General features: G+C 45.0%; 1 protein-coding gene and 1 pseudogene across 4 annotated transcripts in view; one reads left to right on the plus strand and one right to left on the minus strand.

Annotated features, from left to right (window-relative positions):
• Positions 1–17,078, plus strand: part of NDRG3 (NDRG family member 3) — a 95,233-nt gene that overhangs the window by 63,229 nt on the left and 14,926 nt on the right. For all 3 annotated transcript variants that reach the window (XM_030825908.1, XM_030825909.1, XM_030825910.1), the window contains 3 exons: positions 112–172; positions 1,758–1,844; positions 12,262–12,318. In XM_030825908.1, coding sequence (XP_030681768.1) covers positions 112–172; positions 1,758–1,844; positions 12,262–12,318 — 205 coding nt within the window. The remainder of the gene's footprint in view (positions 1–111; positions 173–1,757; positions 1,845–12,261; positions 12,319–17,078) is intronic.
• Positions 8,119–9,063, minus strand: LOC100596675 (annotated as a pseudogene). Its single transcript, XR_001116770.2, has one exon. The product of XR_001116770.2 is annotated as a 40S ribosomal protein S2 pseudogene (transcript).

Consider the following 17,078-nt stretch of genomic DNA (forward strand, 5'->3'; position numbering starts at 1 on the left):
TCTAATAAATATCAGAGCCAGGATTTCAACCCAGGTTGTATGCTTTCAATTATGCAATGCTGCCTGCAAATGAAGTTGACTCTGTCCATTGTCGTTATGTCCCATTCACAGCCTGAAAAGCATCATTGGAATTGGAGTTGGAGCTGGAGCTTACATCCTCAGCAGATTTGCAGTAAGTATGTAGAGGATTAGCCTCAACATCCTTGAGGCAGTGCCTGGGTCACAGCTATTACTGCTCTGTTAGATGACCAGGCAGTATTCTAGGCCTTATGTCAGTTTTTAAAGCCTTGCTTTGTACTTACAATACCTGAAAAATCACAAATAGGGACAGTACGTCATCAATAAAAAGCAAGTCCTAGATGCTGCTTATAATGGAATTTTATACAGCCATTAAAATTAAGTTTACGAAAAGCTTTATAATGATACATGGTTTGCATACATTATAATGTTAACCAAAAAGTTAGAATATAGATTGACATAAAGTTTGTCATAGCCATAGGAAAGGACTGGAAGAAAATGTACCAAAAAATATTAATGGATTGATATGTGGTAAGATAATGTGAAATTTTATTTTCTGCTTTTTATAATTTCTCTGCTTATCAAATTTTCTATCATGAATGTAATCACCATAGTCAGAGAAAAAAAGTAAGCCAGGGGCCGGGCGCAGTGGCCCACGCCTGGGATCCTAGCACTTTGGGAAGCCGACACGGGTGGATCACCTGAGGTCAGGAGTTTGAGACCAGCCTGGCCAACATGATGAAACCCTGTCTCCACTAAAAATACAAAAATTAGCTGGGCGTGGTGGTAGGTGCCTGTAATCCCAGCTACTCGGGAGGCTGAGGCAGGAGAATTGCATGAATCCTAGAGGCCGAGATTGTAGTGAGCCAAGATAGCATCACTGCACCAGCCTGGGCAACAAGAGCGAAACTCTGTCTCAAAAAAAATAAATTAATTAATTAAATAAGCTAGAGAGCTAGAGTTCCTATTATAAATTTTTTTTTTTTTTTTTTTTTTTTTTTTTTTGTGAGATGAAGTCTTGCTGTGTCGCCCAGGCTGGAGTGCAGTGGCGCAATCTCGGCTTACTGCAACCTCCGCCTCCTGGGTTTAAGTGATTCTCTGCCTCAGCCTCCTGAGTAGCTGGGATTACAGGTGCCCGCCACCACACCCGGCTAATTTTTGTATTTTTAGTAGACATGGGGTTTTACCTTGTTGGTCAGGCTGGTCTCTAACTCCTGACCTCATGATCCACCCACCTCAATGTCCCAAAGTGCTGAGATTACAGGCGTGAGCCACCATGCCCAGCCAGACATTATTATCATTATTTCTTTTTAATGTGTCGTCAGTGATAGGAGAGTCTTCTGAGGATGATATAAACTGCTCAGGTGGTTTCAGAAAAAAAAACTTTAGAAGCCCCTGTCGAGAACAAAGATATATAAGCGTGGAGCAGCCGCTTGTGCCAAGGGCACTTTCCCAATGAGGAAGATCCACCATGAATTGAACAACTGCATATAGATCTTTGCAAGACAAGATAATTTGACAGTAAAATAAGTAATTTGATAGTAAAACTAGAAACTGGTTTCCAGATGCTAAGTCAGATTTCAAGAACTATTTTTCCACATGTTCTCCCTCTTTGTAGTCTTACTTTCAAATGTGAGGCATTAAGCCATGTAAGTAAGAATTGATCAACCATGTTCCAACTGTTTAGAAGAACTGTGGGAGTGTAGCTTTCATACTGTTGTCTTTGCCTCATCTTTCAGCTCAACCATCCAGAGCTTGTGGAAGGCCTTGTGCTCATTAATGTTGACCCTTGCGCTAAAGGCTGGATTGACTGGGCAGCTTCCAAAGTAAGTACCACATGAAGGTGTCCATCGGCTTGTCTTGGCCCATCTCAAAACAGCTTACCAATTTTTCATTGAGGTATATATACAGTTAAGGGTAAAAATGTTAAGTATATAGCTTGAAGTATGTTTACATATAAAATCACCATCCAATCAAGATATAGAACATTCCCAGCTCACTAGGGGATTCCCTTGTATCTTTTCGTAATTGATACTTCCTCTCCTTCCCAGAAATTACCTGTTCTGACTGTTGTCACCAGAGATAAGTTTTATCTGTTTTTAAACAGTTTTATTTGTTAAATTGGAATCGTAGAAAATGTATTCTTTTTTTTTGAGATGGAGTCTCACTCTGTCGCCCAGGCTGGAGTGCAATGGTGCGATCTCGGCTCACTGCAACCTCCACCTCCCGGTTCAAGTGATTCTTCTGCCTCAGCCTCCCGAGTAGCTGGGACTGCAAGTGTGTGCCACCACGCCTGGCTAATTTTTGTATTTTTAGTAGAGACGGGATTTCACCATATTGGCCAAGCTGGTCTCAAACTCCTGACCTTGTGATTCGCCTGCCTTGGCCTCCCAAAGTGCTGGGATTACAGTCATGAGTCACTGTGCCTGGCCGAAAATGTATTCTCTGTCTGGTTTCTTTCTTTCATCACAGTGTCTGTGAAACTCATCCAAGTTGTGTATAGCAGTAGTTCTAAATTACAATTTGGGCTGGGCACGGTGGCTCACGCCTGTAATCCCAGCACTTTGGGAGGCGGAGGCGGGAAGATCACCTGAGGTCGGGAGTTCAAGACCAGCCTGACCAATATGGAGAAACCCCATCTCTACTAAAAATACAAAATTAGTCGGGCATGGTGGTGCATGCCTGTAATCCCAGCTACTCGGGAGGCTGAGGCAGGAAAATCACTTGAACCTGGGAGGCAGAGGTTGCAGTGAGCCAAGATCATGCCATTGCACTCCAGCCTGAGCAACAAGAGCAAAACTCCATCTCAAAAAAATAAATAAATAAAAATAAATAAATAAATAAATTACAATTTGGCCAGGCGCAGTGGCTCACGCCTGTAATTCCAGCACTTTGGAAGGTCAAGGCGGGCAGATCACTCGAGGTCAGGAGTTCGAGACCAGCATGGCCAACATGGTGAAACTCCGTCTTTACTAAAAATACAAAAATTAACCAGGCGTGGTGGTGCATGCCTGTAATCCCAGCTACTCAGGGGGCTGAGACAGAATAATCACTTGAACCTGGGAGGCGGAGATTCCAGTGAGCTGAGATCACACCATTGCACTCCAGCCTGGGTGACGAGTGAAACTCCGTCTCAAAAAAAAAAAAAAAATCATGTGTATACATATGTAACAAACCTGCACGTTGTGCACATGTACCCTAAAACTTAAAGTATAATAAAAAAATTACAATTTAACAGTAGTTCTAAACTGTTCTTTAGTAACCTATTGTGTGAATACACAGAACGAGTTGTTTCTGTTATTTGGATCTTATGAGTAAAGCTGCTGTGCATATTCCTTATGTCTTTCAGTAGACATACACATTTATTTCTCTTGGGTTTATACCTAGGAGTGAAATTGCTGGGTCATAGGGCATTTGTATGTTTAGCTTTAGTAGATATTGTCAAACAGTTTTCCAAAGTATTTGACCAAGGCCAAGCATGGTAGCTCAGCCTGTAATCCCAACACTTTGGGAGGCCGAGGTGGGAGGATCACCTGAGGTCAGGAGTTCAAGACTATCCTGGCCAACATGGCAAAACCCTGTCTCTATGAAAAATACGAAAATTATCTGGGGTGTGGGGCATGATGGTACACATCTGTAATCCCAGCTACTCAGGAGGCTGAGGCAGGAGAATTGCTTGAACCTAGGAGGTGGAGATTGCGGTGAGCCAAGATCGTGCCACTGCACACCAGCCTGGGCAACAGGGTGAGACTCTGTCTCAAAGAAAACAAAAATAAAAATACAGTAAATGAAAATGTCTTCAAAGTATTTAACCATTTATACAACAGCAGTGTGTGAAAGTTTCAGTTGCTCCACATCACCAACATTTGATATTATAAGTACTTTTAATTTTAGTAAAAGACAAGCAGTTTTATTTGTGATATTAGTTTTTGTTTTCCATTACCAAAATAGCTTTAGTCATTAAAATAAGAATTTTTAATTACATCATCTTTTAAATTTTAAGCTATGCTTATAGATAGATAATCCTGTTGTTGTTGTTGTTGTTTGTTTGTTTGAGACGGAGTCTCGCTCTTGTCGCCCAGGCTGGAGTGCAGTGGCATGATCTCAGCTCACTGCAACCTCTGCCTCCCAGGTTCAAGCAACTCTCAGCCTCAGCCTCCCGAGTAGCTGGAATCACGGGCACCCGCCACCATGCCTGGCTAATTTTTGTATTTTTAGTAGAGACGGTGTTTCACCATCTTGGCCAGGCTGGTCTTGAACTCCTGACCTCATGATCCACCCGCCTCAGCCTCCTGAAGTGCTGGGATTACAGGCGTGAGCTACGGCACCCGGCCAATCCTGGGTTTTAATTTGCATCTACCTAAGGGGCAGTGATGTCAAGCATTTTTTCTTGAATATCCTCTTGTGAAGTGTTTGTTCAAGTCTTTTATCCTCACCCTCATTCCCCTCCCCACTTTAAAAAATATTCTGCATTTGAGTGCTGGGTACATGTGTCTCAGATAGCTTCTCCTAGTCTATAGTTTGCATTTTCTTTTTCTTACTGAATGAAATGAATGAATCACTCCACAGTGAACCCCAACACCTTATCTGTGCTACTCCTTCCAAAGACATGTGGATTGTTAATGTTTGCTAACTGAAAAAGGAAGGAATTTAACTTCTAAAATGCATTCAAGGAGATAGGAAACTAAAGGGAATGCTAATGACTTTACAAATATAAGCACTCCCAGTCCCAGTCCCAAACCAGAGTAAAAAATGGGTGATTCTGTTGGGAGAGGACATTTTTTTAAAACAAAAAAGTGGGAATAAGGAAAAAATTATATCCCTTGTGTTATGGGATCTCTGGGGTGTCAATTTTTCTAGCCAGAAACTTCTGTGGCTGCAGCACCTTTGCCCGAGTTCCTGTCCTGCATCCAGGAAGAGTGAGGTACACAGACAAATGAAGGGTGAAGAAGAGTTTTACTTAGTGTTAGAACAGCTCAGAGGAATGGGTAGCTCCTCTCTGTAGGCAGGTGGTCCAGTCGAGTGTTCAGCTCTTGGCAGACAGGAGGCCCTGGAGAAGGTGGCTCCTTTCCACAGGCAAGTCATTCCGACTTCTCTGCAGGTCTCTGAAGCTCTCAGCAGAGAGCTTTGCCCTTTTCTGCCAGCAGGTCATCTCTGTAGCTCTCAGTGGAGAGTGTATTCCTCTCTGCAACTGGTTGTCCAGTCTCTCTGCCTTCTTCATCCTCTGGCCATCCTCTACCCTACTCTGGCTGAGCCCAGGGCTTTTATGGACCTCAGAAGGGAGGATGTGCATGCTGATTGGTCCATGGGCGGCCATGGGCAGGCCGGGAAGAGGTGCCACAAATCCTGACTCTGGTCTGGGCGACTGGCAATCCAGCCCCTAGCCTTCAGGGCCTCCCTGGCCTGAGGTGGGGCCTTACTGGGAACCCCACCCCCTTCTGCCCAGGACTCTGTCTGCCTCCCGCTCCATTCATGGCCCCGGGGCTTGGAGGGGCCCTTCCTGGGGCGCCCAAGGGTGCAGGCTGCAGAGATGCCCCGGTCCTACGCCTGGGAGGGTGGCTGCAGCTGCACCCGGGAGCTCCCAGCCCACCAACTCGGAAGGCGCCCGGCTCCCGCTTGTCCCCGGCTCCTGCTAGCTGCCCGGAGTCAGAGGTCCAGGTCTGCAGCCACAGGCACGGCGGCTGCAGCTGTACCTGGGAGGGTAAATCCTGCCTGTTCCCAGTTCCCCCAAGAGCACAGGGAGGCTGAGATCCACAGCTGCAGTTTGGGCGGCTGTAGCCCTGCCCAGGAAGGCGGGGATCCTGCTTGCTCCATAGAGCAGGAGGCCTGGGTCTGCAGCTCTGGTCCCAACCCAGAAGGGGCAGGGCTTCCGCCAGCACCATGGAGGGTGCAGCCCCAGCCACACAGCGTGATGGCAGCAGCCACTGCCATCACTTGCATTCAACTCACCTATGCTAAAAATAATTCACTGTTAGGCCAGGCATGTGGCTCACGCCCATTATCCCAGCACTTTGGGAGGCCCAGGTGAGTGGATCACCTGAGGTCAGGAGTTCAAGACCAGTCTGGCCAGCATGGCGAAACCCCGTTTCTACTAAAAATAAAAACATTAGCCAGGCCTGGTGGTGCATGCCTGTAATCCCAGCTACTCGGGAGGCTGAGGCAGGAGAATTGCTTGAACCCAGGGGGCAGAGGTTGCAGTGAGCCGAGATCGCGCCATTGCACTCCGGCTTGGGTGACGAGCAAAACTCCGTCTCAAAACAAAACAACACAAAACAAAAAACAAAAAAAACACTTTTTAGTTAGAAACGAAACAGTTTTGAACCATTTTCTTGATGAAGTACAAATGTTACGTGTATGTTATTTTAATCTAAAACTATGGTATTTTATAATAAATCACTGATTTCCAGAGAGAAAATTAAGGTTTTTTTCCTGCTAAAAGATGCCTAATCTTTTAATCTCATTTTATTATTTATTTTATTTTATTTTATTTTATTCATTTATTTATTTTGAGACGGAGTCTCGCTGTGTCGCCCAGGCTGGAGTGCAGTGGCGTGATCTTGGCTCACTGCAAGCTCCGCCTCCCGGGTTCACGCCATTCTCCCACCTCAGCCTCCCCAGTAGCTGGGACTACAGGCACCCGCCACCAAGCCGGCTAATTTTTTGTATTTATAGTAGAGATGGGGTTTCACTGTGTTAGCCAGGATGGTCTTGATCTCCTGACCTCGTGATCCGCCCGCCTCGGCCTCCCAAAGTGCTGGGATTACAGGCATGAGCCACCGCGCCCGGCCGTTAATCTCATTTTAAACAAATGCTTACTTCTCAGTACTTTTACATTGCCATAAATGTTCTAATACACCATTGCAGGACAAAGTCTCCAAAATACCACCACCCATCTTGTCAAATATATCAATAGTCTTTATTGGCTGGGCACAGTGGTTTATAAACCTCTGTAATCTCAGCACTTTGGGAGGCTGAGGCAGGGATCGCTTGAGCCCACGCGTTTGAGACCAGCCTGGGCAACATAGACCCCATCTCTACAAAAAATTTTAAAAGTAGGCCAGGTGCAGTGGCTTACACCTGTAATCCGAGCACTTTGGGAGGCCGAGGTGGGCAGATCACCTGAAGTCGGGAGTTCGAGACCAGCCTGACCAACATGGAGAAACCCCGTCTCTAATAAAAATACAAAATTTGCTGGGCGTGGTGGCATGCCTATAATCCCAGCTACTTGGGAGGCTGAGGCAGGAGAATCACTTGAACCCGGGAGGCGGAGGTTGCAGTGAGTCAAGATCGCGCCATTGCACTCCAGCCTGGGCAACAAGAGCAAAACTCCATCCTAAAAAAATAAAAAATAAAAATAAACAGTAGCCCGTTGCAGGCCAGGTGAGGTGACTCATGCCTGTAATCTCAGCACTTTGGGAGGCAGAGGCAGATGGATCACCTGAGGTCAGGAGTTCAAGACCAGCCTGGCCAACATGGCAAAACCCCTTCTCTACTAAAAATACAAAAATTACCTGGGACTGGTGGCACATGCCTGTAATCCCAGCTACTTGGGAAGTTAAGGCAGGAGAATCGCTTGAACCCGGGAGGTGGAGGTTGCAGTGAGTCAAGATCATGCCACTGCACTCCAGCCTGGGCAGCAGACGAGACTGTCTCAAAAAAAAAAAAAAAAGCCAGTTGTGGTGGCACATGTCTGTGGTTCCAGCTACTTGGTAAGCTGAGGTGGGTGGGAAGAATACTTGAACCCAGCAGGTCGAGGCTGTAGTGAGCCATGATCATGCCACTGGACTCCAGACTAGGTGACAGAGACCCTGTCTTAAAAAAAAAAAAAAAAAAATCTGGCTGGGCATGGTGGCTCATGCCTGTAGTCCTAGCACTTTGGGAGGCCAAGGCAGGAGGATCGCTTGAGGCCAGGAGTTTAAGATCAGCCTGGTCAACAGAACAAGACTTTATCTCAATAAAAATTTAAAAGGTGGTACATGCTTGTAGTCCCAGCTACTCAGGAGGCTGAAGGGAAAGGATTGCTTGAGCCCAGGTGTTCAAGGCTGCAGTGAGCCATGATCATGCTACTACAGTCCTGCCTGGGTGACAGAGAGAGACCTTGTCTTTTTTTTTTTTTTCACGCTTAATTCACTTTATTTTTCTTGTATAAAAACCCTATGTTGTAGCCACATCTGGAGCCTGGGTCCACTGCACGGAGACTCTGGTGTGGGTCTTGACGAGGTGGTCAGTGAATTCCTGATAGGGAGACTTGATAAATACAGTCTCCTTCCAGAGGTCGGGGGTCAGGTAGCTGTAGGTCTTAGAAATGGCATCAAAGGTGGCCTTGGCGAAGTTGCCCAGGGTGGCAGTGCAGCCCCGGGCTGAGGCGTAGCAGTCATCGATACCAGCCATCATGAGCAGCTTCTTAGGCACAGGTGCGGAGACGATGCCGGTGCCCCTGGGTGCAGGGATGAGGCGCACCAGCACAGAGCCGCAGCGGCCCTGTCACCTTGCAAGGGACGGTGTGGGGCTTGCCGATCTTGTTCCCCCAGTAGCCTCTGCGCACGGGGACAATGGAGAGCTTGGCCAGGATGATGGCCCCACGGATGGCGGTGGCCACCTCCTTGGAGCACTTAACACCAAGACTGACATGGCCATTGTAGTCCCCGATAGCAACGAACGCCTTGAACCTGGTGCGCTGGCCAGCACAGGGCTGCTTCTGCACTGGCATAATCTTCAAAACCTCATCCTTGAGAGAGGCCCCCAGGAAAAAGTCAATGATCTCTGATTCCTTAATGGGCAGGGAGAAGAGATAGATCTCCTCCAGGGACTTGATCTTCGTGTCCTTGACCAAGCGGCCCAACTTGGTGACGGGCATCCACTCCTTATCCTCGGCCTTGCCTCCACGAGCTCCGTGGCCTCGGCCTCGGCCCCGGCCCCGGACGCCACTGCCGAAACCTCTGCGGAAGCCACCACGGTTCCCCAACCCAGGGCCACCAGGGCCTCCGGGCCCCCCCGCTGCACCGGCGTCATCCGCCATTTGGTGTTTTCTTGGAAAAGAAGCAGAGACCTTGTCTTTAAAAAAAAAAAAAGCTTTATTGATACTCAAACCATGAGATTCAATAAGTCGATATCTAGGAACTTTTTTGAAAGGTAGTTAGTGATCCTTAAAAAGATTTAAAGAGGCCGGGCGTAGTGGCTCACACCTGTAATCCCAGCACTTTGAGAGGTCGAGGTGGGCAGATCACCTCAGGTCAGGAGTTCGAGACCAGCCTGACCAACATGGCAAAACCCTGTCTCTACTAAAAATACAAAAATTAGCCAGGTGCGGTGGCACACGCCTGTAATCCCAGCTATTGGGGAGGCTGAGGCAGGAGAATCACTTGAACCTGGGAGGCAAAGGTTGCAGTGAGTCAAGATCGCACCACTGCACTCCAGCCTGGGTGACAGAGTGAGACTCCATCTCAAAAAAAAAAAAAAGATTTAAAGAGATGTATAATAAATGTTTAAAAAATGTAACACCTATGTAGTGCTTACTGTGTACCAGGCACTGTTCTTAAATGTTTTTTTTGTTTTTGAGACGGAGTTTCGCTCTTGTTGCCCAGGCTGGAGTGTGCAGTGGCGTGATCTCGGCTCACTGCAACCTCCATCTCCCGGGTTCAAGTGATTCTCCTGCCTCAGCCTCCTGAGTAGCTGGGATTACAGATACGTGCCATCATGCCCAGCTAATTTTTGTATTTTTAGTAGAGACAGGGTTTCACCATGTTGGTCAGGCTGGTCTTGAACTCCTGACCTCATGACCCACCCGTCTCAGCCTCCCAAAGTGCTGGGATTACACAGGCATGAGCTACTGCACCCGGCCAGATGTTTTAGATATACTTAACTTTCCATCCTCAGGACAATCCATTGGTACCATTACTATCCTACAGAGACATTATTTACTTAAAATTAAACTGCTAGTAAGTTGCAGACCCAGAATATTCATTAAAGCATTGTTTTAATGCTTTAAAGTATTCATTAAAGTGGGCGGATCACTTGAGGTCAGGAGTTCAAGACCAGCCTGGCCACGTGGCCAACATGGTGAAGCCCATCTCTACTGAAAATACAGAAACATAGCCAGGTGTGGTGGTGCACGCCTGTGGTCCCAGCTACTTGGGAGCTGAGGTTGGAGAATCACTTGAACCTGGGAGGCGGAGGTTGCAGTGAGCCTGGATTGTGCCACTTCACTCCAGCCTGGGTGACAGAACAAGAGAACGAGACCCTGTCTCAAAAAAAAAAACAAACAAATGATGTCTTTTGTATTCTGTTTTTTCGTAATTTCTTGTGATAAGCATATTTTTATTAAAACTTAAAATATTCTAGTCACCCGCAAACTAGATTCTAAATCACTTATCCATCTCTTCCTAAGTTTACATTTTGGAGAAATGAGGTATTTCTTAGCTAAAACACATGAACAGTGCTATTGCCAGATGCTATGGAAATTCCTTCTTACAGCCTGGCTTGTTTAAAATACATCCTGGCTGGGCACAGTGTTTCACACTGGTAATCCCAGCACTTTGGGAGGGTGAGGCAGGAGAACTGCTTGAGCTCAGGAGTTCAAGACTACCCTGGGCAACATAGTGAGACCTCGTCTCTACAAAAATTTAAAAAATTAGCCTGGCGTGGTGGTGCACACCTGTAGTCCCAGCTACTTGGGTGGCTGAGGCCGGAAGATCGCTTGAGCCTGAGAGGTCAAGGCTGCAGTGAGCTATGATGGCGCCACTACACTCCAGCCTCGGTGACAGAGAGAGACCCTGTCAATCAATCGTGTCCTAATTCTTTCTTAATATGTGGGTACATTTTTTTTTTTTGGGGGGACACAGTCTTGCTCTGTTGCCCAGGCCGGAGTGCAGTGGCATGATCTCGGCTCACTGCAACCTCCACCTCCTGGATTCAAGTGATTCTCCTGCCTCAGCCATCCGAGTAGCTGGGACTACAGGCATGCACCACCACACCTGGCTAATTTGTATATTTTTAGTAGAGACGGGGTTTCACCATGTTGGTCAGCCTGGTCTCAGACTCCTGACCTCAGATGATCTGCTGGCCTTGGCCTCCCAAAGTGCTGGGATTATAGACGTGAGCCTACTTTTCTATAGTTCATAACCTGTGCATCACTGATAACCTATGCGAAGATTTCAGGACTGCTTTCTTCCTCAGTCTTACTGGAACTATATGATCCTGCTCCAGGCATAGCCATGTCTGTCTCCCTCAGTGCCTCTTCTCCATGCTTACCCCCAATTCAGTACTTCATCCCTGATCAGCAGTACAAGTTCAGCATAAAACCAAAGAAGAAGGCTTAACAGGAATCAGCAACATAATTTAAGTTGGAAATTTTTCTGAAAATAGACTACAGTATGCAGATTTACACAGATTGCTGCATTTATTAGACTGTGAGATGCATCATTTTGAAATGGGAAAAATTAGGAGAAAAATGTTTAAAACTCAAAAACATTCTGTAAACAACTCATTTCCTCCCACTCCCTGAAATGAAGATAGCAAAAACTGGAAGAAAGAGGAAAAAAATTGTTTTTGTCTCTTGGAAGTCATGGGAGTGATTGTTAAGTTAGTCCTTATCAGCCATAAATCCAGTGTAAATACAGGAATAAAGTAGCAAACAGCCGTGAGGTCTAGGTCTCAGGCTTTCAAAGAAGGAATTGACAGTGTCCTTCCATTCCCCTATTTCATAGCAGGCTTTATTATTACCCTGGAAAGGAGACTTAGTTTTTTCTGACTTGTTTCTCATCTCTATGTTTCTTTGAAACCACCATCTCATGAAATGCATAACACTGAATTGTGGGGTTTTTCTTTTTTTTTTTTTTTTTGAGACGGAGTCACTGTGTCGCCCAGCCTGGAGTGCAGTGGCGCAATCTCGGCTCACTGCAAGCTCCACCTCCCAGGTTCATGCCATCCTCCTGCCTCAACCTCCCGAGTAGGAGGGACTACAGGTACCTGCCACCACACCCGGCTAATTTTTTTGTATTTTTAGTAGAGACAGGGTTTCACCGTGTTAGCCAGGATGGTCTCAATCTCCTGACCTCGTGATCTGCCCGCCTCAGCCTCCCAAAGTGCTGGGATTACAGGTCTGAGCCACCGCACCTGGCCAAGGGTTTTTCATTTGTTTTTAAAGAGATAACATATATAATAAAGTGCACTCGTTTTAACTGGGCAGCTTGGTAAATTTTTGCATATGCTTACATTCTTAACACAGAGTTTTTACCTTTTCAGCTCTCTGGCCTGACAACCAATGTTGTGGACATTATTTTGGCTCATCACTTTGGGCAGGTAAGTACCTCTTCCACCCAGAAGAGCTGTGTTTATTGGCTTTCATGCAAATTCTTGTTTTACCTCAGGAAAGAAGGGCTGCCTTAGAATTTACCTGATCCTAGCAAATAACAGTTCCGATGTAGTCTGAAAGGCATGTGGCCCTGCAAAGGTGAATCTTTAACCCATTGCCACATGGCTGTTGACACATGGAGCTATGAGAGAAGATAGCATCTCCTGCTACCTGTTCCTGTAAGGAGAATGCCATCTGTTAATGTTTGACATCACGTGCCTCCCTAAGCATCTTTAGAGCCATTAGGAGGTCTGGGAAAGGCTTCACAGAAATAGAAATTTCAGGGGGAAAAACCGTGAAATAATAGTGCTAAAAGAAGCTTAGAGATTATCTTGTTCAAGCCCTGTGTTTTTCAACTGGTGAGGAAACAAGTCTTCACAGAAAGTGGCAGTTATCGTGTACATAATTGCTGGGTAGGGGAGGGAGCTTAACTGGTAGGTGAGGGGGACCCTGGTCTTCAAAGGGAAAGGTGAGTTGGGTGACTGACAAAGGAGTGATGGAGTAAATCAGCAGTGAGGTCAGAGAGCTGTGAGGTGTCTGGAATGGGGAGATGAGAGTGGGTGCTCAGTTGTAATCTGCTTAATTTTAAATATTATCTGAAGGAAAATGGCAGAAGGGAAGAAAACTAGCATTTACCGAGTACTGATTAGTGCAAACCAAGTTGTTTTTTACATGGTTCTATTAGTCTGATTTTAAGATAGGGAAACCAAAGACCAGAGAGGCAACATAACTTGCCACCACTATCCAGATGGTAAGTCTGGAGCTGACATTTGAATCCAGGTCAGGCTAAGTCCAAAATCCATAGTCTTTTATTTATCATATTTTTATCAAAGTTACAAATTCACATATATTTTGTAGTAGAGAAGTTCTACAGGGCTTATTACAAAGAATCTGTCACGTACCCCATATTCTGCTTTTTAGTGGCAACCACTTTAATTCTTCCAGCTGACACCTTTGAGTTTTGCCTCCATCTTGCCCTCTCTTTAATTGAGGTAATACTTATACATAGTGTAATGCACACATCCTAAGTGCACCTCAGTGACCATTTACTGATGTATAGTTTCATGTAACTACCACCCAGAACACAAAACATTTTCATCACCCCACGAAGGTTTCCTCATTATCCTTTCCCACTCAATAATTCCCCACCCCAAACAAGGTTTTCACTATTCTGTTACCTCCATAGATTAATTTTGACTGTTCTTAAACTTCATATAAATGGAATGACAGAGTGCGTACTTCTTTGTGTCTGGCTTCTTTTGCTTAACATACTGTCTTGAGATTCATCCATGTCATTCCATGTGTCAGTAGTTCATTCTTTTTTATTACTGTGTAGCAGCAGTTCATTGTATTAATATACTACAAATTAGGGGTTGGGCGCAGTGGCTCCACATCTGTAATCCCAGCACTTTGGGAGGCCGAGGTGAGCAGATCACTTGAGGTCAGGTGTTTGAGACCAGCATGGCCAACATGGTGAAACTCTGTCTCTACTAAAAATACAAAAATTAGCGGGATGTGGTGGTGTATGCCTGTAGTCCCAGCTACCTGGGAGGCTGAGGCAGGTCCCCCATAGTGGGACCCTGTCTTTATAAAAATTCAAAAATCGGCTGGGCGCCATGGCTCACGCCTGTAGTCCCAGCAGTTTAGGAGGCCAAGGCAGGTGGGTCACCTAAGGTTGGGAGTTCGAGTCCAGCCTGATCAACACAGAGAAACCCTGTCTCTACTAAAAATACAAAATTAGGCTGGGCATGGTGGCTCATGCCTGTAATCCCAGCACTTTGGGAGGCCGAGGCAGGTGGATCATGAGGTCAGGAGTTCAAGACCAGCCTGGCCAACATGGTGAAACCCCGTCTCTACTAAAAATACAAAAAAAATTAGCCAGGTGTGGTGGCACGCGCCTGTAGTACCAGCTACTCAGAAGGTTGAGGCAGGAGAATTGCTTGAACCCAGGAGGCAGAGGTTGCAGTGAGCTGAGATCGCACCATTGCACCCCAGCTCTGGGCAACACAGCAAGACTCCATCTCAGGAAAAAAAAAAAATAGAAAATTAGCCAGGTGTGGTGGCACGCGCCTGTAGTACCAGCTACTCAGAAGGTTGAGGCAGGAGAATTGCTTGAACCCAGGAGGCAGAGGTTGCAGTGAGCTGAGATCGCACCATTGCACCCCAGCTCTGGGCAACACAGCAAGACTCCATCTCAGGAAAAAAAAAAAATAGAAAATTAGCCAGGTGTGGTGGCACATGCCTGTAATCCCAGCTACTTGGGAGGCCGAGGCAAGAGAATTTCTTGAACCCAGGAGGTGAAGGTTGCATTGAGCCGAGATCACGCCATTGCACTCCCACATGGGCAACAAGACCGAAACTCTGTCTCAAAAAAAAAAAAAAAATTCAAAAATCAACCAGGCTTAGTAGCACAATGCCTGTGGTCCCAGCTACTTGGGAGGCTGTGATGGGAGGATCACTTGAGCCCATAGTTAGAGACCAGCCTGGGCAACATAGCAAAAAGAAATACTTCATATAGGCCTCTGAGGGGAAAGCTAAGGCCAGTATTTAATAATTTCTAAAAAGCAAGAACATCCTCACAATATATATAGTTATATATATATATATATATATATATATATATATATATATATATATATAAAACTCTCGCTATATATACAATGTATCTCTATATATAACTATGTATATATATAACTGTGTATGTACATATATATAAAAATATATGTTTAATTTAAAACATATGAGGTCATAGTGGATTGTCATAAGACTGAAGGGTTCATTTAAAATTTAAGCACCCAGGCTGGTCTGAGGGTAGGGAATTATCTGAATTGATTGTTCACAGTTAGTTACAGATTGAATTCCCTGTTCTACTCTTTCCCCTTTCTCACTACTGCTCTTGACCAGTCAAAAAGATAATAAAAATTAAAAATAAATTTTAAAACATGTAAGCAAGTTAATGCTTGTATTAATTTGAAATGGAAACAAACATGGTTTTTAAACATGAATAATTCTCAACTTCACCAATAAGAGAAAAAAATTAAAAATACGTTTGTACTAGCAAGGATGTGGGAAGACAGATAGTGTAAATAAATGAGATAGCTCTATATATCCGGATAAGGAATGATCTCTACCATACTTTACAAGGGAAAGCAAGTGTAGAACAATGTCTAGAGGAGTATAATTTGTGTTTTTAAAAAGATGAGAGTCTATTTGTTTGTTTGTTGAGACAGGGTCTTGCCCTGTTTGTCCAGGCTGGAGTGGAGTGGTGCCATCTTAGTTCGCTGCAGCCTCGACCTCCTGGGCTCAAGCCATCCTCCTCCTTCAGCCTCCTGAGTAGCTAGTACTACAGGCATGTACCACCACATTAAGCTAGTTTTAAATTTTTTTGTAGAGATGGGGGTCTCACTATGTTAACCCATGCTGGTCTCAAACTCCTGGCCTCAAGAGATCCTCCTGCCTCAGCCTCCCAAAGTGCTGGGATTACAGGCATGAGCCACCACACCTGGCCTGTCATTTGGTATTCACTTTTATTATTATAATACCTTTAGAATGAGACTGGGGCTCTCACAAAGTTTTCTAGTAGTGATTCGCGTACCCTTCAGTTTCAGGTAGACTCTTGTCAGTTTCCAACTGTATTCTGGGTTCATTTCATCCACATGGTTGTGAAAATGTGAAGAAATTTTTTCCATATCTCTATTTCTCTAACAAGGCTTGGTGGTGAACTTTACACATTGCCCTGGATTAACAGACTTCTTAATTATCCCTGATATATTTCTTTCCTCCAGTGCAATTTCTTTCTGCTTAAAACTGCTTAATGATGTATGTGTGTATGCACACATGTATTTACATGTATGCTTATGTACTCAAGAATCTGGCAGCTAGCTCTGATGACGTCTGAGAAGGCCAGCAACAGAGTGACCATTAAACAGTGGGTGATGGAGAGGGAGACTTTTCACTGTATAGACCATTTTGTTTCTCTCGTATTTTATACCTTTAAAAGTATTGGTAATAAGATTAAAATAAATGAGCCAGGCACAGTTGAGTGTGCCTGTTGTCTCAGCTCCCCAGGAGGCTGAGGCAGGAGGATTGCTTGAGCCCAGGAGTTCCAAGCTGCAGTACATTATGATAGTGCCTGTGAACAGCCACTGCACTCCAGCCTGAGCAGCATAGTGAGTCCCCATCTCTAAAATAAAATTTAAAAGATTAAAATAAATAATGAATTACTAAATCAATAAAGTGTCATAAATGCAATGGAATATATAATTATACAATGTGTAATATTAAATGGTGGTATATATAGATAGGTAATACGGTGATTATATCAGTGAAGATACAGATTTATGGATATTAAAGATTTATGGTTATTAAAAGAAATGTAGCCAGGTGTGGCAGATCACTTGAGATCAAGGGTTCAAGACCAGCATGGCCAACATGGTGAGACCCCATCTATACTAAAAATACAAAAAAGTTAGCTGACCATGGTGGTGCATGTCTCTAATCCCAGCTATTCAGGAGGCTGAGGCAGGAGAATTGCTTGAACCTGGGAGGTGGAGATTGCAGTGAGCTGAGATTGTGCCATTGGTCAGCCTGCATGACTGAGCAAGACTCCATCTTATAAAAAAAGAAAAGAAATGTTACGTTCCATTTGTTTTACACTTTATGGTTTATATAACTTTTCTTACTTAATCTTTAAAACAGCCTTGTCAGG

The sequence above is a fragment of the Nomascus leucogenys genome, chromosome 13 (genome assembly GCF_006542625.1).
Source record: "Nomascus leucogenys isolate Asia chromosome 13, Asia_NLE_v1, whole genome shotgun sequence".
NCBI classification, from domain to species: domain Eukaryota; kingdom Metazoa; phylum Chordata; class Mammalia; order Primates; family Hylobatidae; genus Nomascus; species Nomascus leucogenys.